The 24,604-nt window shown below is 39.1% G+C and overlaps 1 protein-coding gene across 8 annotated transcripts in view; it reads right to left on the bottom strand.

The window, feature by feature from the left end:
• Ak9 (adenylate kinase 9) overlaps positions 1-24,604 on the bottom strand; it is a 137,219-nt gene that overhangs the window by 83,259 nt on the left and 29,356 nt on the right. For 7 of the 8 annotated variants that reach the window (XM_021242008.2, XM_021242006.2, XM_021242007.2 and 4 more), the window contains 9 exons: positions 22,513-22,652; positions 22,250-22,430; positions 18,646-18,790; positions 12,477-12,590; positions 12,282-12,389; positions 8,512-8,660; positions 3,275-3,431; positions 2,591-2,708; positions 1,303-1,379 (listed from right to left, as the gene is read on the bottom strand). In XM_021242008.2, the coding sequence (XP_021097667.1) occupies positions 1,303-1,379; positions 2,591-2,708; positions 3,275-3,431; positions 8,512-8,660; positions 12,282-12,389; positions 12,477-12,590; positions 18,646-18,790; positions 22,250-22,430; positions 22,513-22,652 (1,189 nt within the window). The remainder of the gene's footprint in view (positions 1-1,302; positions 1,380-2,590; positions 2,709-3,274; positions 3,432-8,511; positions 8,661-12,281; positions 12,390-12,476; positions 12,591-18,645; positions 18,791-22,249; positions 22,431-22,512; positions 22,653-24,604) is intronic. The other variant, XM_021242005.2, reaches the window with a different exon arrangement.

The raw sequence follows: 24,604 nt of genomic DNA, 5'->3' as shown, positions 1-24,604 counted from the left end.
GGTTAAAACAACAATCTTCACACATCACCTTGCAGTTTCTGTGGACAGGAATCAAGAGGGCTTAGCTGCAGGGTTCTGGCTCAGGGTGTTCCAGGGGTTCTGAAGACTTAGTGTGGATGGAGGACTCACTTCCAAGGTGGAACTCAAACCAGAACTATGGTGCTCAGGGACCCAAAAGCTGCTGCCACAGGGTCTTACTGGAGTCCTGACCCAGAGAACGGGTTGTGTGATAAGAATGAATGTTATCTTACACCACTAACTTCTGGAGTGCCTGTCGTACAGCACTGGAAAACTGAAACTATGCTCTTCACTCATTCAGCCATGGGCCCCTCTGGCAATCTGGTGAAACTTAAGGGCCTTTTCTCTGAATAATGATTTCAAACTCAGCAAATAAAATATATGAGTCCAATTACATTGAAATACAGTTGCCAAATTAAAAACTATGCTGTAGGGGCCGGGGATTTAGTTCAGTGGTGCTGCCATGAAAGTTTGATTCCTAATACAAAACAAAAAATTATGCTGTAGGAAATCTGTGCGCCTTTACTACTGTATTAAAGAAAGACAACTAACAGATACATTAATAACTACTATAAGTTTGGAACCATGATAAGCACAAATAAGATATGTAAAACTATAATGAAAAGAAAATATCTTCATTTCTCTTAACTTCAAAGGTAAGGTACTCTTTTGGTTTACTGCCTGTATTAACAGTTGAAGGGATCACCAAATTTCAGTTAAACGTTAGTGAAAATAAAGTTGGAATTATTTTTTCCATTGCAGTTTTCAGATCCATAATCGTTATCCATGGGTCCCAGGTTGAAATCTAGTACCTAAAGAAAACTTAAAACTCAGAAAAGAAAGCTCCTCCACAATGGATGTTGGTGTCTAAATGGAAAGGCTATGGATTTAGTAAGGGTATGGATATTTTCTTGCACACTTTTCTAACAGAAACAATATCATCAGCCATGTGTCACCCATGATGACAGTATCATTTACAAACATGCCACACAAACTATTCTGCTGTGTATCCTTCCTAGAGGGTGTACAATTAGGGATCTGTGTGAAGAGTCGCTTTCCTATGAATCTATTACTCTAGTGATGATATGCTGTGTTATACAAACTGACACATTTGAGAATGAAAAGGGATAATATAAGTAAGCTGGGACCACAGGCATAAATCTGGACTCATGTGAAAACTGGGAAATACGATCACCCTGCCTATAATTCACTTGAAATAATGCAGCTGCTTGCAGTAACAATGCAAGAATAAATGATACATTATTCGTCTTAATCTATGTTGACCTTTTGCGTTCTCAGGCATAGCATCCAGTAGTCTTTGCTTTTCTTCTTCTATTTTTAGTGCCTCTTCTTTAGCCTTTCTGAAATGAAATGGTTCAAAATTTAATTAACTTTGCAAAATCAGACATATCACATTATTATAGTATTGAATGCTTATGGTGGTAAAAAGAAGTGTAAATTGCTTATATATTCATTATACTTTTTACTTTACAAGGTACAATTCTAAACCAACCATGTTAAGGTCAGTTAGTTTACACTTGCTATTGTTGTGGGGTTGGGTAAGAAAAACTGGAATTTTATACTTTGAAAAGGTTTAGCTATTAACTAGAAAATCTGTCAAAAGTAATAAAGGATTATCTAAGTTGAAAAGCAAGAGGATCTGTAACATTTTTTCTCTGGTTAAATGGAAATTATTCACGATATAATGTTAAGTGAAAAAAGAATATAAAACTGTATGTATAATACAACTTTAATTTGCATTTTAAATGTATATAAGTTAAAAGACTGGGAGAAAACTAACTGAACAATTAACAAACAGCAATTATCTCTAGATGGTGACATAATGAGTTTTAAATTTTTTTAATTTTTTCATTAAAAACTTTTCGACATTGAATAAATAAAAATTGTAATTTTTCTCTAACTAGGAAAAAACCTGACTATTTTATTTTTAACACAGTGCTGATGAAATTTAAAGCCACTTAGAATGGAAGCTTCAGTACCTGGAGGGAATCTGCACATATTTCATTAAGGCTGCTGCACTCATCTTCCCTTAACAATGAAGGTGAAGGGAGGTACAAGGAGATTTAGTAAAATGACAGAGAAAGACAGCATCTATTGAAAGTGAAAAGTATGTGTATCTTTTACCTAGAAATTCCATGTCTAGGAATTCAGCTCTCAGAAACAGGCATACTACTGCACAAAGAAACATGTAAGAATGCCAACTGAATCTTTTAAAAATAGTATCAAAATAAACTACATCAAATGTTCACCAACAAGGGACATTAGGAAGACCCTCCTATAGCAGCACGGCTGGAGCGCTGCTCCCAGGCCCCGTCACCCTCTGCTGTGTGCGTCCTCTGCCTGCCTTGTGGCTGTGTCTGTCCAGTCTCCTGAGATGCTGTCACCGTCCTTCCCTGCAGGTCTGCGCCCCCTGGGGACCAGATCCTCTCACTGCACCCCTCAGCAGCCGGCAGTCCAGGGGCAAAGGTATCTCACAAGTCTGATAATTAGAAGATATTTAACAATTCTAAAATATACATTAATCTGTTTTACTATTCTAGGCAGATTTTACCTTGACTTTGCTGCTGCTTCTTCCTTTTTCTTTTGTAGCTCATTTAACAATCTTTCTAAAATTTTCGAGTCAATTTCAGACTTATTTTGTAAATATATTCTATTAAATAAACATTTTCCTGAAATACAGATAAAGAGAATAGTATTATTTTTGAAGCTGTAAAGAGTGAGATATATTTTTGAAATTAAGAACAAAAAATTAATTCTGCCTTTCCTTTAAAGATTTATTGAAATAGTCTAAATTGCTTAAAATTTTAATAGACTGTCTTAAATCTTTCTTAAAAAGGTATTTATTAATATAGTATAATTACAACATGAAGAGTCAAATATTTCCCCCAAAGAAACTCTGATTTCAAATAAATTTCCTTAAGAGGCAATGTGACAGAATAATTAAAAACTGACATCTTATGTACTTAATGTCCCTCGGTCTTACGCATTGTTCGTTAGGAGTTACTGTTGCTGACTAGGGGAGGGGTAAGTCCTCAGCTCCAGGTAAAATGCACTGGCTGACAGGACCCTCCGCTAACCAGCACATGATCCTGGCCTCCTCCTTTGCCAGCCAGGGGTTGTCGGGGTGGTATTTGGACCTTAGGAGAGTATACAGTTTTTCACTCTGTATTTTAACACAAATATTAAGCAGCAATAAAATTTCAGTTTCAAATTTATTTGATAAATATTTACCAACCATTGTATTCTGTGTCCGATAAATAGATTACCAAATCCGGTACAATTCCTTTCTCAATTAAGACCGTCCACAGTTCTTTTATAACAGGGCAGTTGTCCACAATCCATCCTCCAAGTTTTGGGGCACCAGAAAACCTATTCTTGTTTTCTTCTACTACCTGTGAAAATTACACCATGATACTGCCATTATAGCTTGACAAGTTAAGGATTTTACCTTGATATGTCATTTTTGTTGAGCTTTCAAAAATTATTTTTAAACGAAAAACAAATTTAAAGCAAGGAAATTCTATGTTTTAAAAGTTAAGAATAGGAAGCAAAAGCCTTTGTTAAATAAACATAGCAACTCATTTTGCCATTTGCTCTTCAGCATCATGGGACGCAAACCCTGATTAGGACGCTGGGACAAGGCCTGCTCCTGGGATGAAGGCATGGGTCCTGCCAGCATCCTCCACTGGCCTTCTGCTCTCACCCTTCCATGTGAGGGGGCTCCTGAGATGCGCACTGCAGCAGCAGGAAGCGCTGCGGTCACAGGAGTTTGGCTAAACTCTCCCTACAGATACAGAAATCAGTCATGTGGATCTGTGAATCGATCAACTCTGAGGGCCTAAGATCAGTTTGTGTGCCATCAGGTAGTCACAGAGTATTAGGAATCAAAGGGGAGAGATGTCAAAAGGGTCAGCATAACCCTCCGACCTATGAGGATTTAACATTATCTCCTTTTAAAATTTTTATCTAGGGCCAGGGATGTAGCTCAGCAGCGCAGTGGCTGCCTGGCAAGCGTCAGGCCCTGAGTTTGATTCCCAGTATCAAAAAAGAAAAGTGAGAAAAAAATTTTTTCATCTGAATACAGTCTTTTGAAAGAAATAACTTTAAACACCTAGAAATGTTTAACACAAGAGAATTCAAGAGTAAAAGGAAAGCTATAAACAAATAGAAATGGTTAATATAAATTTTACTCTCCAAGTTTCAAAGACAAAAACATTAAAACCTTGAGATATAATTTATAATTTCTCTGCCACCTCCAACTTTTTTGAAAAAAAAATAATGGCCTCATGGTATTTTATCACGTGAAAAAAATCTTACTTTCTAAAACCACCCTCTGTAAAATATTTATATCACTTATAGTTTTATGGTAACACTATGATGAATATCTGTATATATTAAATCTTTATTATTTTAATAACATTATAATGAATGCCTTTATATATAAATCTTTGTCCAAATATTATATATTTCTTTAGATTAGGTTCCTAGAAGATGCATTTTTACATCAGAGAAAACTCAGAAGTGAATATTCTAAAGGCTTTTCATACAGGTTAAACTGCTTCCTAAAATATCTGTATCAATTTTCACTCTTCCCGTTAGTGTTTTAATGTGACTATAGCATGACAGCCTTACTGGCATTGACTGTTTAAAAACTGCCAATTTTACAGTTGAGAAATTATATCTCATTGTTTGAATTTCATATTCTTATTGAAACTTACACATTACAAACTTTCAATTAACCACATGTATTTCTACTTTGATGAAATATGCTTATATCCCTGGCTTGCTTTTATATCTGGGTATTAGACTCTCCTATTGATGTATAAGAAATTAATGTTATATTTATTGTAAATTCTTTCTTCAGTTTGGCTTTTGTGATTTCTTACAGAGAGAGTCATGATTAAGCTGCCTCTACTGAAATTTTCTCTCAGGAGCTTTTCCATTGCAGCTGTGCCCAGAGCCCTTCCTGGCCTAGGGTCTGGGATTCCCCAAGAGCCCCACGTGCTGCAGGCCTGGCCCCGACTCTGCATCTCTGGGAGGTGAGATGGGCCGGTGGCGGTCTCAGGTCAGGCCTGGCCTTGAAAGGGGATGTGGGACCACGTTGCTTCCTTTCTCCCTCTGCTTTCTGGCCGCTGCAGGAGTGTTCCTAACCTCCCCTGGCTCCCCACCAAGCTGTGCTTCCTCACCACAGACCCAAGAGCAGCAGGCCTGGTGCACCTTGGACTGGAACGTCCAAAACTGTGAGCCAAGAGCAGTTCACCTGTTGATCATCTGCGGTAGTTCTTGTAGAGATGGGAGTCCTTGAGACGATTCGATGTTACCACACTGTCTTCTAGCTTAGCGCTTTAATGTACATGGAATTATTTATTTTTACCTTGATATAAGGTGGGAGTCTAAGTAGTTTTTTCCTTGATAGTTAATCAGCCAACACCGTTAAATAATTCTTTTGTATTAGACTGTGATGTGAACTTGGGCAGGTACTAAAATTGTATCTGTGCTGAGGTCTGCGCCTGTACCTCTCCGTGCTTCCCTGGTCCTTGTATCACATTTCAGTAGCTGTGCAGCAAGTCGTCCTCTATTGTGCCTCTCTGCCAAACTGTTCTTATCTAGTCTGAACTATTGGTTCTTCCACATAAACATGAGAGTCATATTCTCAATGTCCAAAACACATTAGAGATTTTTATTAGAACTGCATCAAATCCATATATTAACTTGAGGAAGACACAGATGTATGATTGATGAATTTTTTATTTGCTTATTATAAATTTTAAAACTCAATAAAATTTTGTCTTTACAAATGAATTGTAATGTCTCTATGTCTTGACATCTACTTATGTGAATACTTATTTCATTTTCTTTTTTGTTGTTGTTGTTGTTGTTTTTTGGTACCAGGGCTCGAACCGAGGACCTTGCACTTGCAAGGCAGGCTCGGTGCCACTGAGCTGAATCCCGGCCCTATGTGAATATTTATAGTTTAGTTTTTTTTATTCATGTGGATCTCTCATCTTTATTTCAAGCTTATCATTAGTTATTTAACACTTATATTCCTTTCATGTATGGATTTCTTAGTTTATTTGAACATTTTCTGAATGTACTTATTAGCTTTTAATGTTTTTTTAGATTACTTTCTTGGATATCTTTAACATAAATTGTCAGTTGTAAAAATGATTGTATTTTTCCTATGTTCTAATAGTTATTTCTCATATGTTTTAAGGCATTCTGTATAGGCAAATTTCCATCAAGTATTAAAAATGGGTGTTAGGGCTGGGGATTTAGCTCAGTGGCACCACACCTGCCTCACAAGTGCAAGGTCCTGAGTTCGATCCCCAGTATGGGGAAAAAATGAAAACAAAAATGGGTGGGACAGGAATATAATTATCTTGTTTATCTTGTTCTTGCCTGTAATGTAAATCAGTCTGTCACCCTAAGTTAAACTTCATTACAGTGTCACGAGGGTGTTCTGCTGTCTCTGATGCAGGCAGGTAATTACTGAGACATTGTATTGCTCTTGCTACATTCCCAGTCCTTTCTTTGAGAAGGGAGCTAGGCTATCTAAGCTCCTTGCTTTTGCAGAAGTTTGTGTAGCGGGGCTGAAGGCAGAAGCCAACTTCCTGATTTTAATTTGTCCCAAGTGATTCTGCTGCAGATGGGAAAATGTTATAGATTGAAAAATACTGCAATGAGACAGAGAAAGGAATCACTATAGGCTTGTGAAAAATAGGTTTTCTACACAGGTCCCTGGTCTCTTAAGGAATGACCGTGTGCTACACATTTCGATGTTAAAATCTCATATAATTTAAACTGTCCCAAACCCCAGAGCTGCAGTTTACTGTCTGACTACACTATGTGTACTCCTGTATCAGAGGTGTTTTAGTAGAGCTACCTGTAGATGTGTATCCTCAAAAGAAAACTGAGGAGAATGGAGAACATTTTCAGTCAAGGGCAAGGACTGGACTTCCAGGTCCCAAACAATGTCCCTCACTTACACTACCCCCTCACGCTTTGTTTCGGCTATAGGCAAACATGGCAGCTCTGACCTGGAGGAGTTCCTGCACCTTGTGCTCATCTAGTTGCTATTTAGCACATGATAACTCAGTCACTGGTCTATATTCGAACTCAGTCTTGGCCGTCTAGCTGATGGCTCCTTACAGGCAAGGGCTGTGCTTAATTCACTTTCAGATCTCTAGTATCTAACCCAGATCAGGGAAATAGGCTCAGTGCTCAAAGGCTACTGAAGGAAAAATCTGATGCTGGAACAACCCGAAAAGATGCAGAAGCCCTCAAGTGTCTCTGGAAAGCTCAGAGAGAGCAGAGGAGTGCAGAGTCCAAGGCAGGGAGGCCGAGAGAGCTGGGGCTCAAGGAAACCACCCAACACGCACACGCCGGTTCTGCATGTCCACATTATATTTATTCCCACAGAATAATTTTAAATTAAATCACAGAGAAAATCAGGATCTCATTGAGAGACCAAAACTGATTCATTCTTGAAGGAATCAGACTGCCACCACTATAGCCACTTCAGCCCCTTTCTCTTAAAGTCTTACGGGCTTTAGGTTTCCTTTCCCAGAACAAGCAGCCCCGAGCGGATGCGGCCCAGCAACTACAGCTCACCCTCTCAGGCAGACTGCAGCGAGCAGCTGTGACAGCCTAATGATCACTGTTCTTGACGGAGCTCTGCCCCTCCCGCGTCAGCAAGCACAGCTCCTCTTGCCCGTTTTGACAGCCTCAGCAAGACAGCAACTCCCTTTGTTGCAACTCCTCTGCTCCTCTCTAAGAACGGCATAGGCCAGCGGTGGTGAGCCCATGGCACGGTGAGCAGCCAGCTGTCTGCAGCACTGAAAGCTCTAAAAGGGGCACCACCACTGGCCTAGTCTGAAGAAAGGAGACTTTCCAGTAATGTCAACCGAAAGACATGTCCCCAGCTGTGGCCGTGGAGCTTCTTCTGTCCTTTTTCCTAACAATTCTGTCTTTAGCTTTTCCTCTGAGTGCTTGCCCAAGATCTCAGTACAAAACAGATCCATGCAGATACAGATGAAAGATATGCCTTCTGATTTGGTACGACATAAGGCTTTTTCTCCTGTTGGATTGAAAAATTACACCTGAACACACATTGGATAAACCTGGTTACCTGTGGCGCAAACTCTCTCTCAATCTACAGCTAATTAGCTCTAGACGAATTGAAAACACCTGAACTGAACCAAAGACCATCAGAGTTAATGAATTCATTTCAAAGCTATGAAATTCTACCTCATAGTTTTGTTGATCACTGAAAATTTACCAAAGAGCATCAACAATTTTCCACTGGGATATTTTACATATAACAATGTTGACTAAAAAATGTTCATGAATTTGAAGCCTACACATTTCAGTACTGTAAAATAAGACAAATAATTATACAAACACCAGACTAACATTGTATTAATCATAATTAAGTCAATGGCAAAAATTAACAGGCTGTACTTTTTTTTTTACCTCTTTGAGGACTTCCTCTAAGATATCAGCATGTTTTTCATAAGGCTGCTCAAAGTTCATATCCTTTGTCATTTTTAGAGTCTCCTCAAGCATGGAAATAACTTCTGGATGATTTGCAGTTACCTCTTCTATTGAGTCTTCTATTGAGACTACAGTAAAATAAGTTAATAAGTCAATACCACTAATACATTTAGTGGACAATGCTATTTGTTATTTAAAAAATGACTGTTAATACTTGACCCCAAAAAGCATTATCTTTGTGATACTGCAGCACGTGGTAAAAGAAGAAAAGGACAAGACTGGGGAGAGGAAAGGTAAAGCCAGAAAGCAGTCACGGACTAACACAGCAGTGGCTGAAGCCAGTGCCTCGGACTGAATGTACTTGAGGTGACACCAAAGTCATGTCAGTCAAGGGTCAAAACCAAGGAAGCTCGGGAGAGACAGGTGCTAGAACCAGAGAATTCCAGGATCAAGGGAAGCACACACATTCAAGGAGTGAGGATGCACCGATGGTCCTTCCCGCTAGGGAGAGGGCAGGAGGCAGGCAGGCTGGAGGGGCCAGGGGAAAGGTGGCACACTTCTCACTGTGGCTTCTTGCACAACTGAGCTGGCACTTGGGCTGCACTGCGACTTGAAGATTCATTACTCCTCCAATGAGACGGGAACTCGTCAGCCTAACACCCTCAACTCTGCATTGCCAGCTGCGCTTTGGGGCTGCTGCCCCAGGGTCAACCACAGGCTCTGAGCCCAAATGATTTTAGTCCAGAAAGGCTTCAAAGGTCCTTCCAAGAGTAGCTGCCTCCCACCCTCTTTGCATGAATGCTCCTCCAGAATGGAAAAAGATGCAGTTCTTAAGAGAACCAGGGCAGAAGAGCCAAGAATCCATAATCTTCCCATAGCTTTGAGAGAAGGGAGCATGATGAGATAAAAATAGTTGACAAGATGCTAAATGTACAAGCTGTAGGTCTTCACTGCACATTCATTCTCCTCTTCCTTAGTAACAGAGCCTTGATTTTGTCAAGGCCACCAATATGCCCAGTTGAAAAGTTATACTCCCAACTTTCCTTACAAGCTTGGATGGTCAATAAGAGAAAAGAAAAAATTTTTAAACAAATTTTCTGCCAAATCTTGAGAAGAGTTAGTTGGGTGGAGTCTACATTGTGTCCATTGCTTTTGACCCTCCTCTCACTAGCTCCATTGACATGATGGCTGGAGCCCCCACAGCCATCCTGTGAGTCAGTGTACAACTACCCACCAAGGGTGGCAGAGCATAGAAAGAAACTTCCTGTCTTCCCAATACTCTTTCCACCAAAACAAGAGGTAATGTTATTCATCCTGTGCTCCTGTAGGTCCATAATGCAGTACTCTTACAATGCAGTAAGTTGGTATTAATAGTGGTTTAAAATAAACCTCACATTTCTCCTTCTAAACAAACAGGCAGATACTTGGTTTAACAGAGTCACAATTTAAGAGAACCAAATCACCCAAATATTAATTTACCTTTATCTGAAAACAATTTTAGATCTTAACTAGGATCTTGGGAACATCCTTCAAATGTGGACGTTTCACAGATTTCTTTCATTAATGCATATGGCATTGTTAACAGCCAAAGAAAAATGCAGATGGATTCCCAAGGAAGATCTCATAGTCTCAACTTTTAATTCAAATGAATATTTTGTCTGATACCAGGGAAAATAAAGATAATAACCCAACCATTTAATATAATGCCAGTACATCTAAATTGAGAGAAAAACCCAGAGTGCTGCCCTTTCTGAGGTAACTAACCATGTGTGTTTACCTCAAAGGCCCAGCTGGCCAGGTGCCTGGGTTCTGAGGTGTACTGACCACACCCGGGAATCCGAGGCAGGTGGGGCACTATGCCTGCTTCTGACAGGGATGCACTTGAGGGGAGGCCTTCTCTCTGTAGGCCGCACTGAGAACTCTACCCAGCAGTAGAGACGCATCTCCCAGCTGCCAGTAGAGGGCCAGCATCTGAATGCATCGGGATATGCTCTGGGATGGCTGCGTGTCTGTATTTGCATATGCATGTGTGTGTCAGGGGAAGCAGGGTGCCATTCACAAACTTCCGACAGTGGCCAGTTCAGTTCCCACTAGGCTTGAAATATATAGCAGGAAAAGTACACATGCCTGAATTAGGAGGAACCACACCAAACAACCAGCTCTACATTCTACAACAAAACAAGTTAGATGCACTAGAACACTGAATACAGAATGGCTGGCCTATTAAAGAAAACAGTGTAAGAACACACACACACACACACACACACACACACACACACACATCGATGTGCTTATGTCAAATTCTGGCTGAAAGGAAAACTTTTTAAGCCTGTAAAGTGAAGAAAGAAATCAACAATGGCAAAGCAATTAATTGACTGCAAAAACTATGAAAAATGCCTCTCCGTACTCGAAAACAGCAAGGCGATTTAGAAGACAAATTACTCAGATGAAAAAATAGATAAAAATAAGAGACTAATATACAGAGACCCTATAATTGATACAATTTACAAAGGTAAGCCAAAGTTAAATAGGGTCACCTCAATAAAGAAGGCTAACAAATATTAAAATAAATATCAGAAGTAAAATCAACACTTGAGAGAAATGCTAGGAAAACAATGACATGTATTTTGTATACTAATGAGAAAAATGTAACCTAAAACAATTTTATATAAAGCAATGTGTTGGTAGCTTCACATTCATTAATCTAATAAGTCTGCTTATGTCAACATCCAGCCAAAATTTTATATTAAAAGTTCACAAAAACATTATTTATAATACAGGAAGAAAAGACAAAAGTAACAAATTTCCAATATAAAGTGAAGGACCCTAGTGAGCAAGACAGACTCCATATTGCTGCTTGACCCACCTGCCTGTCCTTCAGATGAACTCAGAAGGAGGAAGCTTAGAAACCTCCTCCCCTTACAAGGTCCCTTTAGAAATAACAATTAACAGCAGGACGTTCCGCTTCTGTGCCTTTCGCTTGCTTTACTAGTTCTATCCCATAGGGGGAAACTGTGGGCCTCAAAGGTGTATAAAACATGTTTGTCTCCCTGAGTCAGGGCTCGAGTCCGATGTTCGGCTCGGGTCCCGGCCGGTAATAAACTCCTGTGTGGATTTAATATAGGTCTCTGGTTGGTTCTTTCTTGCTGGGTCTAACATAAAGAACTGATTAAAATTACTACATATTCATAGGTAAAATTTGCAACAATTTAAAATGAGTTAAGTATTTCCTAATTAAATAATATAATTAAATGGTATGCTTATGTAAAAAAGGCAAACGTTTATATTACACCTATTATGTAATGATATATTACATTATTTTAAGTAATGTAATGTGATGTTCTCTCAGTTATGTTAAAATATGAATAGAAAAACTTTTAAAGAGTAAATAAAACAATGGATTCAACCACAATTATGGATTTATGATGCTCTGATTCTAATACATTAAAGGAAGCAGAGAGCTTTTAAGGAAGAATTTATAATTATATGATAACTACTGTATAATGTTTGGAAACATTCAAATTTTTCTTCGGGCTCTCCTTGTATGTGACTCCTCGTTTTCTATGTTTTATTCTTCATTCAAGTAAATCTTCTGTTCTATGCTGTTCGGTTTAAATCTGTAAGAGGAAAGCTAGTTTTTTCCTGAAGTTTTCATTTTCTGGTAATTTTAAGCTTCAATAAAAACAATCAAATATAAAATAATTATAAATAGCATCCATATTTATGGCACTGGCAGTTCATTTTATTACCATCTTTATCAGCACTAGCAGACAGATAATCAAGAGCACCTTCTGACTTCATTCTGCTTTCTTCCACGTCCTCTAAGGAGCTGTCTCTTTGAGATTCTTGAGAATGTGCTACAGTAAAAGAGGAACACACTTTGTTAGGAGGCTACTTGTATTAGGAAAGCTTCAGCCAATAGCATTAGCAATGTATTTTTTCACCTCCTTCATCGATAGAAGAGTGTAATTCTTCGGAGCCTTTAGACACATACTCTGGGAACTCTTCAGGTGCTTTCTCTCCAAATTGTTTTTGAAGTTCTCTTAAAGTAGTGTCGGCTGAAAGATAATAATTGGCTGTGTTAACAAGAGGTAACTGGGGAGGGCCGGGGATTTAGCTCAGTGGTTCCGTCACCTGCTTCACAAGTGCAAGGCCATGAGTTTGATCCCAGGTACCAGAAAAACCAAAAAGGTAACTGGGGATAGGGAGGCAGGTGTGATCTTGTGATCCAGGTCTCAGCCAAACATCTCCTCTTTGGAGGGGTGGTTCTAATCCTCCAGCATCCCAGCTCTGCTCACTGTCCCCTCTGTGACCATATGACCTCTTTCTACATGTTCACAGGACTTTTTAATGCCCTGTGCCCTCTATGGACATGAAGTGCCCCAATGACGGGGCTTCCAGTGTCTTGTCCACCTCTGTCTCTAAGTGCCCACAGCCAGGCGTAACACAAACTAGGTCCTCAAGTATTTGCTCAATGAATTGAGTTTGTTTCCTTCAGCCTTAAATAGTTCAGATAGCAAGCCATTTTAGTATTCTGAATAAAAGATTCTCCTGCTTCAGTTTGTAAGCTGTTTATATTTTTAAATTTTTGATTTTCATTTTTTAAATTTTCATTTTGTAGATAATACTCTAAAACCATAATTTCATTCTAGGTCATCTGGATGATCATTTGGATGGATGCAATCTCAGTGCTGGTCTTCTGTTTCACTTTTTGTAATCTGTTGGATTCTTTTACTTGTTTGTAGGCTAATCAGAGAGAAAAGAGGCAGAACTGTTAGGCAAACAATGTGTCTTCTACTATAAAAAAAACTCAGTATTACCATATAGGAAGATTTCCATGCTATTTACATAGTTTCAATTTCCTAATTTATGTAAACAGCTAAAAAACATTATAAAAAATGATTCCCTTCAGGAGTAACAAAAAGACAAAATATAATATAAACTTATTGAGAAATTCATAATAATATAGATGTAATTAATAACAAATTTATTAAGAAAAGTAAAGATAATACACAAAGATACAAAATGTATGGGACAATACAAACATCAGAATAAGAAAGAGATTTTGTATGCCTGCATGTGAAAATATAAAAATAAAAATGAGAATTTTTGTCAAATTATGGCACAGTATTTAGACCATCTGCCCACTTGGTCTTGTAGGAAGTGACAAAATTCTACAAGCAACCTCACTTCCAGTACTGTTTCTGGCAAATAGTGAGTGAGCTTTATAGAACAAATGAAAGATTTGCCAAGGAAAAGTTTAAAACAATGGTTTTTTTGTTTTGTTTTGGGGGGTTTTTTGGAACCAGGGATCAAACTGGGGTCCTTGCACTTGCAGGGCAGGCGGCGGAACCACTGAGCTAAATCCCCGGCCTTAAAACATTGTTTTGAGGGGAATTTATATTACTAGTTTTAAAGTATTTCATAAAATCTTAATAATTGCATTTCATATTAAAGGGAGTAACAGTGAAAAACAGTCAAATAGAAAGTTCAGAGGCTCATACACATACACACTCAAACTTCAGATAAAGCCATTTCAAGTCTCCAGTGAAATGGATGATTTAGTAAATGTTTTTGTAATGTTGGATCACCATTATAAATTCAGACACCTATACAATGCAAAATTTATTACAATGATCATATCTTAATTGCAAAGAAGGGCTAGGATCACTGTCTTGTTTCTTGTAACTCAGGTTAGGTTCTGGTCTCTCCTGCTCTACTGCAAAAAAGAAGAAGAAAAGAGCTTGGAGAGATAGGACCGAAGGGAAGACCTCACAGCCAGATCAGCTGGGTGTTGAGGGGTAATTTTCTTTCTTCCCCTTGAAGGGGAACGAGCTTCTCTTTCACTGGTGCTCCCCGGCTGTGGACAGGCACAAATTCTGGGTAAGCGCCACCGCAACAGAGAATGCTCAGGGAACCGGAACTCTCCAGCTCTGAAGGGGAGAAATTTACTGTTGGCCACTGCCACATCTCACTGGTATTCACTGGCAAAGGAGTAACGGGTGCTGCAAATAGGAACTGAAGGGTACAGTTATTAAACCCATTAGACCTGTGCGTGGTGATGTTTTCTGTCATTTTAAGAGACTAAATACCGGGAGGGAGGGCAGATGTCAGAGCTCTTGTACAATTTTAAATGTCATAATTAAACGTGAACTGGTCCCCCGCACCCGGAAAAAAAAAAGAGAAAGAAGGGCCAGGGATTTAGCTCAGTGGCACCGTACCTGCCTGGCAAGTGCAAGATCCTGAGTTTGGTCCCCGGTACCGGAAAGCGGCGGGGGGAGACCTTATTTTAAAATTAGTGAATGGCAGCAATTAGACAAGAGAAAGACATAAAAGGAATAAGGACAGGAATGGAAGACGTTAAATTGTCATTTTTTGTGCATGACATGATACTCTAGATAGAAGATCCCCAAAACTCCACCAAAAGTCTTCTAGACTTAATAACCAAATTCAGTAGAGTAGCTGGATAGAAGGTCAACACTCAAAAATCAATAGCTTTCCTCTACACGAACAACAGACTCACTGAGACAGAAACTGGAGAAACAACACCTTTCACAATAGTATCCAAAAACACGAAATACCTAGGAATCAATCTAACAAAGGAAGTGAAAGACCTCTATGCTGAAAACTACAGTACTCTGAAAACAGAGATGGAAGATGATATCAAAAAATGGAAAAGTATCCCTTGTTCTTGGGGAGGAAGGCCTAATATAGTGAAAATGCCCATACTTCCAAAACAGTTACACAGATTTAATGTAATCTGGATTGAAATTCTAAGAGCATATTGCATAGAATTAGAGAAAACAATCCTAAAATTCATTTGCAACAAGAGGAGACCTAGAATAGCAAAGGCAATTCTGGGCAACAAAGGCAAGGCAGGGGGCATCACAATCCGACTTGAAATTATACTACAAAGCTACTGTGATTAAAAACAGCATGGTACTGGGGAAAAAAAGCAGACCTGAGGATCAACGGAACAGATTAGAAGATGCAGAAACAACACCAGACATACTCAGCCACCTCATCTTTGACAAAGGAGCCAAATACCTTCTCTGGTGGAAGGACAGCCTCTTTAATAAATGGTGCTGGGAAAACTGGGTTTCAGCTTGCCAAAGATTAAAACTAGACCTGTATCTTTCACCATGCACTAAACTAAAATTGAAATGGATCAAAGTTCTAAGTATTAAAACAGAAACACTAGGGCCGGGGATTTAGCTCAGTGATTTCATGGCCTGCTGCGCAAGCGCAAGGACCCGAGTTTGATCCCCGGTACCAAAAAAAAAACCAACCAGATACATTAAATCTACTGGAAGATAGGTTAGGTAGAACTCTTGAAGGCATTGGCATCGGAAAAGACTTTGGGAACAGAACCTTGGTTGCATGGGAACAAGCACAAAGAATCAACAACTGGGATCTCATCTTATTAAAAAGCGTTTGCACAGCAAGAGAAACCTCCAACAGAGTGAAGAAGCAACCCACAGCGTGGGAAAAAATTTTTGCCAGCTGTTCCTCAGACATAGGGCTACTATATAGAATATATAAAGAACTCAAAAAAATCAGATCCCCCAAAGTTAAAGACCCAATCCAAACCTGGGCACCTGAAATGAACAGACACTTCTGAGATTAAGAAGTAGAAATAACAAATAAATATGTGAAAAAATGTTCAACATCACTGATCATTTGTGGGATGCAAATGAAAACAACACTGAGATTCCATCTCTCCCCAGAAAGAATGGCTGCTATCAAGAAATCAGCCAACAACAAATGCTGGTGGGGCTGTGGGGAAAAAGGAACCCTTCTCCATTGTTGGTGGGAGTGTGGACTGGTCCAATCAGTATGGAGATTCCTCAAAAAACTAAAAGTAGAGGTTCCATTTGACCCAACTATTCCCCATCTTGGTATCCTCCTGAAAGAATTAAAAGCATCATACCACAGCAACACATGCACACCCATGTTTATAGCAGTACAGTTTGTAATAGCTAAATCTTGGAAAGAGCCCAATTGTCCACCAACCAAAGAATGGATAAAGAAGATGTGGGGTTTTTTTATACAATGGAGTACTACTCAGCCATAAAAAATTAACTTTGAGATATTTAAAGCTAAATGCACCTTGAGACTATACTCTTAAGTGAAATAAATCAGATGCACATGTGTAAATACTACATTGCTTCTCTGATGTGAGAAACTGAAAATGTAAATGAGGACCAAAATGTATAATAGATATTGTGAAATAGGAAGAAAATGTTCAAAGGGGAAGGGGAACTAAGAAGAGGGGTGGAGGAAAGGAAAGAAGGGAAAGAAAAAATGAGAAAAGAAGGAAAAAATGGAAACAAAGCTTTTTTAAATAGGGAGGGCTGGAGGAGTTGAAGGGAGGGAAGGGGAATGGGGAAAAATAAGAACCAAGACATATCATGCACAGGTACAAATTCCCTATGATAAATGTGATCATTATGTACACTTAAAATTTACCAATAAACTTAATTAATAAAATAAATGAATAAAATTAGTGAATGGGATCCTCCTGCCTCAGCCTCTCAGAGAAAAAAAGAATGGGGATGTAGCTCAATAGAAAGGCCCTGGATTCAATTAAAACAAAACAAAATAAAACAAGTGAATTTAATTTGGGATCTTAATTAATCATTAACATATGAATAGGGAAAAAGGACAGGTGGAGAAGACTAAATTTCTAACAAGGCATATCTCCGAGGATTAAGGATGTATGCATTCTCCTCCCATTTGCTTTTCCACTTGAAGAGACAGAGGATAAGGGCACCGATCCTGACATCAATCCCAACCCCTTGCTCTCCGTCAACTGTGGCAACTTACCTACCTTTCTGTGAACCTCAGTTTCTTAATCCACCAGAATCAGACATGAAAGCCCAGCCCGCAGCCTGTTATGAGGGCTAGTTAGGACAACAGGTGCAGTGGCTAGCACTAGCATGTGATAAGTAAGTGCTCAATATATATTAACTGTTACTGCTTTCATAGTGAGAAACACTTTATTATGAAAAGAGTATTTGGAACTGAGACACCAGGGTCATATCTGGTGACAGTGTATTGTCATAGCTTCTGGGAAGCCCCAACAGTGGTAACCAAATCCAGGCTACATAGCACATTAAGGCTGCACTGTTGAGAGCTTTAGACAAGGTACGTCATGAGGTCTAACCTCACTACTGACAAACATCCCAACTAGAGGTACAAGTTCTACCAAAAGAATCCATGAATTTCAAAAGCAGGCAAGAGTCATGGATTTAGCTCAGTGGTTTCGCTGCCTGCTGCGCAAGCACAAGGACCCAAGTTCGATCCCCGGTACCAAAAAAAAAAGCAGTCAAGAAATGAGAATCCTCATTTTTCCTGGAGAAAAATGGAAAAATAAATACTGTAAACCCTTGGGCCTATTCTTTTTTTTTTTTTTTTTTTTTGGTACCGGGTTTTGAACTTGGGACCTTGTGCTTGCAGGGCTGGCAGCGGCACCACTGAGCTAAATCCTCAACCCCCCTTAGGCCTACTCTTAAAAATGTGGTCAACGTTCAGTGAAATACAGAGTGCATCAGGACTTTGGGAACGGGCTCCGCCTCATCCATGCTTCCACTGGGGTGATTTCAGAGCCACTTAACTCCCACGTGCCTCTGCTGTCTGTACAATTAGAAAGCTGTGTCAGCTGATCACTCAGGGTTCCATTTTCACATTATGACTTCCTGAGTTTGAAATTAATATTTCCCAAATGTAGAGACTCAATTATAATTAAGGGTAACATATCAGCCTAAAACAAATTCCCTAATATTTGAGCAGATTCTTGTTGTTGTAATTAGCAGTGTAGATAAAAGTGTAAATACTATGGCCAGTACAGTACATAGACTCAAAAAAGGTTTTTAAAAAATCCAAATGTAGAAGCTCTTTCTGATTCCTTTTCTTTGAGATCTATAATTGAAATTTTATGTGCATGAATCAATTTATGTATATCCACTCCTTCAAACATTTATTAAGAGACTGCACACTTACAAGGTGCGAAGGGTACCACATAAGCAAAATAAAGTCCTAGCCCTGAATGAAATAGCCAAGCTTACTAGTTTACCAAAACTTCAAATATATATATATATAAAACTGGTTCACCTTGTCTTTTAGCTTGTAGATCTGTGAGAAGCTTTTCTTCCACAATTTTAATAGCCGCTTCAGTGGCCCGAGCTATAGCATTTCTTACTAATGCTTCACGGGCCTCATCAAAACGTGGTTGAACAAGTTTGGCATAGTCAACTACCTGCAAAGAATATGTGATAAAATCAACACAAGCAAAAGGTACTGTGAATACTAAACACATTGTTTATCAGTCTATTTATCTACTTATCTATATTTCTGTATGTCAGAGATATTGATACTGCTTGAAGTATCTTTGGAGTTATGTTCCAATTCCACTAAATTTTTAGTTTTTTCAATAAAAATTCATGTAAGAGAACATATACACAAAATATATTTATATTCAGGTTATATATATATCTTCTGGTTTAAACCACAAAATTTAAAACTATACATATTAAATCAACTTTGTATGTATACTTTACGTACAGAAAAGTACTCATTTTATATATGCAACTTGATGACTTTTTACAATACATATAACCACAACCAAAATCAATATACAGCACTTCTTTAGCACCTCAAACAGTTCCCTTTCTGCTTCTTTGCAGTTGGTCCCTTACCTCCTCTATCTCTTTTTCCAGCTATGATTCCTGGCCCCTTGCAATGACTTTCTGTTTTCTGTCACTATAGCTTAGTTTTGCTTCTTCTAGAATTTATTTTATTTTCTTCTACTGATGACTTTTTATAGGGATGTTCATTTATGGGGAACTGGTTCATTCCTATAATATTTTGATCATTTTCAATTCCTTAAACCACCCCTTCCTTTCTTCCCCTTTTCCCAAATCCTCGTCCCCATCTCCAGAAATCTACCTTATGGTTTTCTATCGTCTCTCCTTTATCTTATTATTTTATTTATTTAGATTTTAGGTTTCTCACACAAGAGAAAGCATGTGACATTTAACCTTATGAGTTATTTCACTTAACACGATAGTCTCTGGGTTCATTTATTTTCATGCAAATTACATGAATTCCTTCTTTTTATGGCTGAATAATATTTCACTGTGTATATATACTACATTTTCTTTATCTGTGGATGGGCATTTAGGCTGTTTCCAGAATGTAGCTATCATGACTTGCATCACTATAAACATGAGTATGCATGCATCACTATAATACTATGATGTCCTTAGTTCTTTCAGAAAAATACCCTGGAGAGGTATAATGGAATCAAACAGAATTTCTATTTCTAGTGTTTTGCGGAATCTCCATGCTGATTTCCATAGTGGTCATATTAATTAAGGTTCCTAGCGATAATATACGAGAGTTCCTTTCCCTGTACCCTTGCCAGCACTTGTTTTTGTGTTCTTGATGGTAGCCTTTCTGACTAGGGTAAGATGGAATCTCAAAGTTGTTTTGATTTGCATTTCCCTAGTAGTTAAAGATGTTGAACATTTTTTCCATATACTTATTGGCCATTTGTGTTTCAGGCTGAAATATTTTGATCAGCTTCAAGTTCTTCTGCAAACTCAAATCAGCAGTTAAACTGATGCAGTAAAATTTCAGTTCAGTTTTTGTATTTCTAGTTATAAAATTTCCATTTGGTTCTTTTCTAAAATAGAGTTTAAATTCATCTCACCAGGTTCTCAATATCTTCTCTGATTAAGATCTCAAACATATTTATAAAGCTGCCATAAAGACAGTATCTGCTAATACAAAATCTGGTCCTTTGCAGGGTCAGTTTCTAGCACCTTCTTCTCTCTTGGTGTAGGTCACGTTTTCCTGTTTCTTTGCATAGCTTGTGATTTTGCATTCTACATTGGACATTGTGGATGACACACTATCAGAGACTCTGGGACTCTGTTACTTTCTTCGGAAGAGTCTCAGTGTAGATACTGTTCTAGCACAGTTTAATTATTTGTTTATCACATTTGAACTTCCATTTGATGCTCTGTTAAATCCAACGTTGTTTGGAAAGCCCAAGTTGTTTCCAAGTTTGACAAGACTCGATCTCCAAACTCATTCCCTGGCTCTTACTGAGAATGATTTAGGCTCCATTAGGGTGGGTATGGACTAAGCCTTAGTCCAGGCAGTAGTCATTCCTCCTAATATTGTGTGTCAGCATGATGTCCTGGCTATTAATAAGGCCTCTCCTTTCTGCCTGGGTCACAACTCTCCTGTGTCCCAGCCCTGCTCAAAGCCTGGGAGCTCCAATATGTTTGCCACCCTTTAGTAGACATCCTCTGGTGAGCTTTGAGAAGCTTCATCTCGCACATGTGCAGCCTAAGCCCCAGACATGCAGACTTCTGCTCACTTCCACCCTGCCCCAAGCAGATCCCTCTCCTCCCAGGCTCTGCTTCTGAATTCCACCTGCTTCAGAACTCCCTCCCGCCTCAGCCTCCTTAGCTCAGTGGAAACATCATCTCTGCTTAGTGTAAACAGTCATGATGGGGCTCAACTAGAGAACTTTCCTCCTCTCAAGGATTACACAGTGGATCACATCATGGCTGGATTTAAAGATTATTTTTTGAAAGATCGTAACAATTTATAGTTTCACTAATAGTTTTATGAACTTGCCATTCTTACATGCCCCCATTGGCAATAAAAGTCATCTTTTTTCCATACTTATGGGTGAATAATTGTATCTTTTTATTATTTAATGTTTTCTTATCATCCAACAGGATGGCAATTTATCTTCTGTAATTTTCTCTAACTATCTGTTGCCTGTTTTTCTAAAGTTGCTTGTCTTTTTCTTTGCCATTTGTAGGAACACTATGCATACAGTACTAGAAACACTCTTTCAGCTATACATGTTTCAAAGATCTTTTCTCAAGCTATTCTATATCATTTTTTAAAAATTGAAGCCCTTGAGCTGGGGATTTAGCTCAGTGGCACCGCGCCTGCCTCGCAAGCTCAAGGTCCCGAGTTTCATCCCTGGCACCGAAAAAAAAAAAGCCTTTTATCAAGGAGATGTTTTATATTTTGATGAAATATAATTCATCTTAAAAAGTAGTTTTGAAAATATTCATTATCCAATTGCTCCATAACATAACACCCCAAAACCTGGTGGCTTAGAACAACAAACATTTATTTTTTCTTAGTTTCTGAGGATCAGAAATAAATTTTCATGACTTTAAATCGGAAAATCATATGCTCTAAATTTTTTTTTTTTTGGTACGGTACCAGAGATCGAACTCGGGACCTTGCGCTTTCAAGGTAGCCGGTGGAACCACTGAGCTGAATCCCTGGCCCTATATGCCCTAAATATTAATCCAAATTCCTTCATGTAACTAAAATATTAAAAATGTATAAATATAAGCCATAGATTACTGATGTTTGCATGTAAAAAGGTTAAAAGATCACTATGTAACCACTAACAATTAATATGATTGGTGATACACAGTTCTTTGGCATGCAGTAACATGACTTTTCTTCGGACCAGCAGCATTTGAAGCTCATTAAAAACATGAAGAGAAGCAGGGAGGGACAATGATTTGGAAGCTACAATAACAGCCAGGAGGATATCTCTCCCACCCCAAGCCCAGTGGAACCATCACCCAGTTGGCAGTGTAAAATGAAGCAAACTGAGAACAAATAAAATCCTACGAATCATCATCTAGATGGAGAGATAGATGATAGTTACCTTTCCTTTATAATATTCTGCAATCAAATTGCTAAGTGTTGTTTTCCCTGAAGACTGAGGGCCAAATATGAATACTTTACAGGGTGGTGCTGGCATAGGTGGAAGAAGATAGGGACGTGGGTTCGCTAAAAATGTTTTCAAGGCTTCTGCTGAAGAAAGACAGTATATCTTCCCTAGAAAACTGAAAACACGCCACAGGGTTAAACAGCTGAAAGCATGTACGGTTTTAAAAGAGTGTTAAAATTAAGCTCTGAAAATCTTACCTCACAGAAAAGTCAGGCAATCCTGCATACATGTTACCTTCCTTTAAAGCCACAGGGCACACACGTCCCCATCGGCTCCTCCGCCATTTGTATCCTGTTGCCATAAGTTTACAAGATGCAAGAGTACGGAATAGCTCTTCCTGTGAACATACAAACACTACATTTAAAAAATGCGATGTAAGTTTTGGTAAAATGAGAGTATTAAATATTTCATTTCTTACTTGATAAAGCTTTCCTATTTAAGAAATAATGTACAATACAAATTTTGTTTTTTCCTAATCACCACATTTTACACCTGTCCTATATTTAATAAGACTAGTTTCATTTTTGTAAGAAAACCTTATGTTATCGCTGTTTCTAGATGTCCCCACAAAGCCTCATGCAGTCATAGGCTGAGGTTTTTCAGAGGTGGCTGGATCTACAGTGTGTGATGCTGGGATTGATTCATGGTGCAATGCTAGGCTCAAGGGCACTAGGATTAAGGGTGTGAGTGCTACCTGCCCTAAATAGCCTGGATAAAATATAAGGGCTAGAAAGAGCTGTGGTTGTCTCCTGTTGCTTTGCTGCCTTCTGCCCACCATAAACTGTTTCTCCTCTGGGATGCCACCCTGCCTTGGAGCCAGCTGATTATGGACTGAAACCTCTACAAACTGTGAGCCACAAAAACCTTTCCTCCTTTAACTTTGAATGTTGAGCATTTTGTCTCAGCAATTAACCAAGACTTAAAATTTTCTGAGCATTTGCCATCATATGGTAGAATAAGCATAAGATAGACCATTTTCTATCACTGCTTAAAAAAATCAGAGTCTGAAAAATTCTTATTTAAAAGGTTTAAAATGTGCCAGATTCTTAGTCAACTTACTAATACTTTTAAATAGCTAGATATTTTATACAAATTATTTTTTGCATTTACTCAACCTATAAGTGGTTCCTTCATTCTTAAAATTTGAAGGTTCCCTTAGTAATCCTTCCTGTCTGGGACCTGGAAAACTTAAGCAATTTGTCTCTACAGACTGCAAGATGACTAAAAAGTTTGCCTGACCTTATGCCACCCCACCTGGGAAGGAGAGAACTGGAGAGAGGGCACAGCAGACAATTGTCAGGAAGAAAGGGACCAGGTTGGCTCCTTTCATCCTTCAGATGTGGGTGGCACAGGCATCAGCTGGCTCCAGGGTTGACCATGGAGCATGGATAAGATGGGCACTGTGGTCTTGCCTGAGTCCTCGCAGCATCTGAGAGCACAAAGGCATATGCTTCAGGGATGCTGCCTGCAGAGTGGAGGGCAGGAAGGAGAGCTCAATGATCAGGGAGCCATCAAAGGCTAGGGCAGCTGCAGAAGACTGAGGGACCCATCTATGGGGCACAGGTGTGACCAGCCTTTTCCAGAGTCCTAGGCAGAAACAGCCCAGAGTCAGGAGGCATCACTTTGTTCTCATCCCTACTTCCTGCTCAAACAGAAAGTGGTGAAATAGCAGGCCATGTTCCCCACTCAAGTTCACACCCTTTCAAGCCACACTGCTAGGTCCTGAGGGAAGACAAGAGCAGCGTGTGAATGATGCACATAAAGATGCACAGCAGTGGCTGTTGGTTAAACAAGACAGACTGATCACAGGTATTTATGCTTTCCTGAAACCTTGATAAAATGGCCATAGAGGAATTTTTAAAAATGGAATAAACTTATGAGCACACAAAGAATGGGAGAAGAGACCAAAGATGTTGGTCAGAGCTGCCAGCTGACCAGTCATGGATACAGTTTTGAAGGCCAGACAGCGGGGTACCTGATGTAGAAAGATGAAAACCAAGTATCTCTGGTGGCAAAGATGGATGCGGCAAAGAGAGGGGACAGCAAGAAGCCAGCTGATTCACTCTGAAAAATTCTGTAAAGACCTGGGACCAAGTACTGCTGAGGGGGACAAATGCAGAGCAGAAACGGGACTGGGTGGAGATCTCTGGAGGGGATGCTAGTGGCCGGTCCACTCCACTCCACTCCACTCCACTCGGTCCATGTACTCTCCCCTCTGCCTCCATTCAAGTCTCGGTCTCCATCGGGAGATTGAAGCCTAATGAACCAGAGGATCATGGGAGGTGGACT

The sequence above is a fragment of the Heterocephalus glaber genome, unplaced genomic scaffold (assembly GCF_053883595.1).
Source record: "Heterocephalus glaber isolate CG9 unplaced genomic scaffold, H.glaber_assembly_v1.0 deba00000738, whole genome shotgun sequence".
In the NCBI taxonomy this organism is placed as follows: domain Eukaryota; kingdom Metazoa; phylum Chordata; class Mammalia; order Rodentia; family Bathyergidae; genus Heterocephalus; species Heterocephalus glaber.
This window is presented reverse-complemented; position numbering and strand designations above follow the sequence as displayed.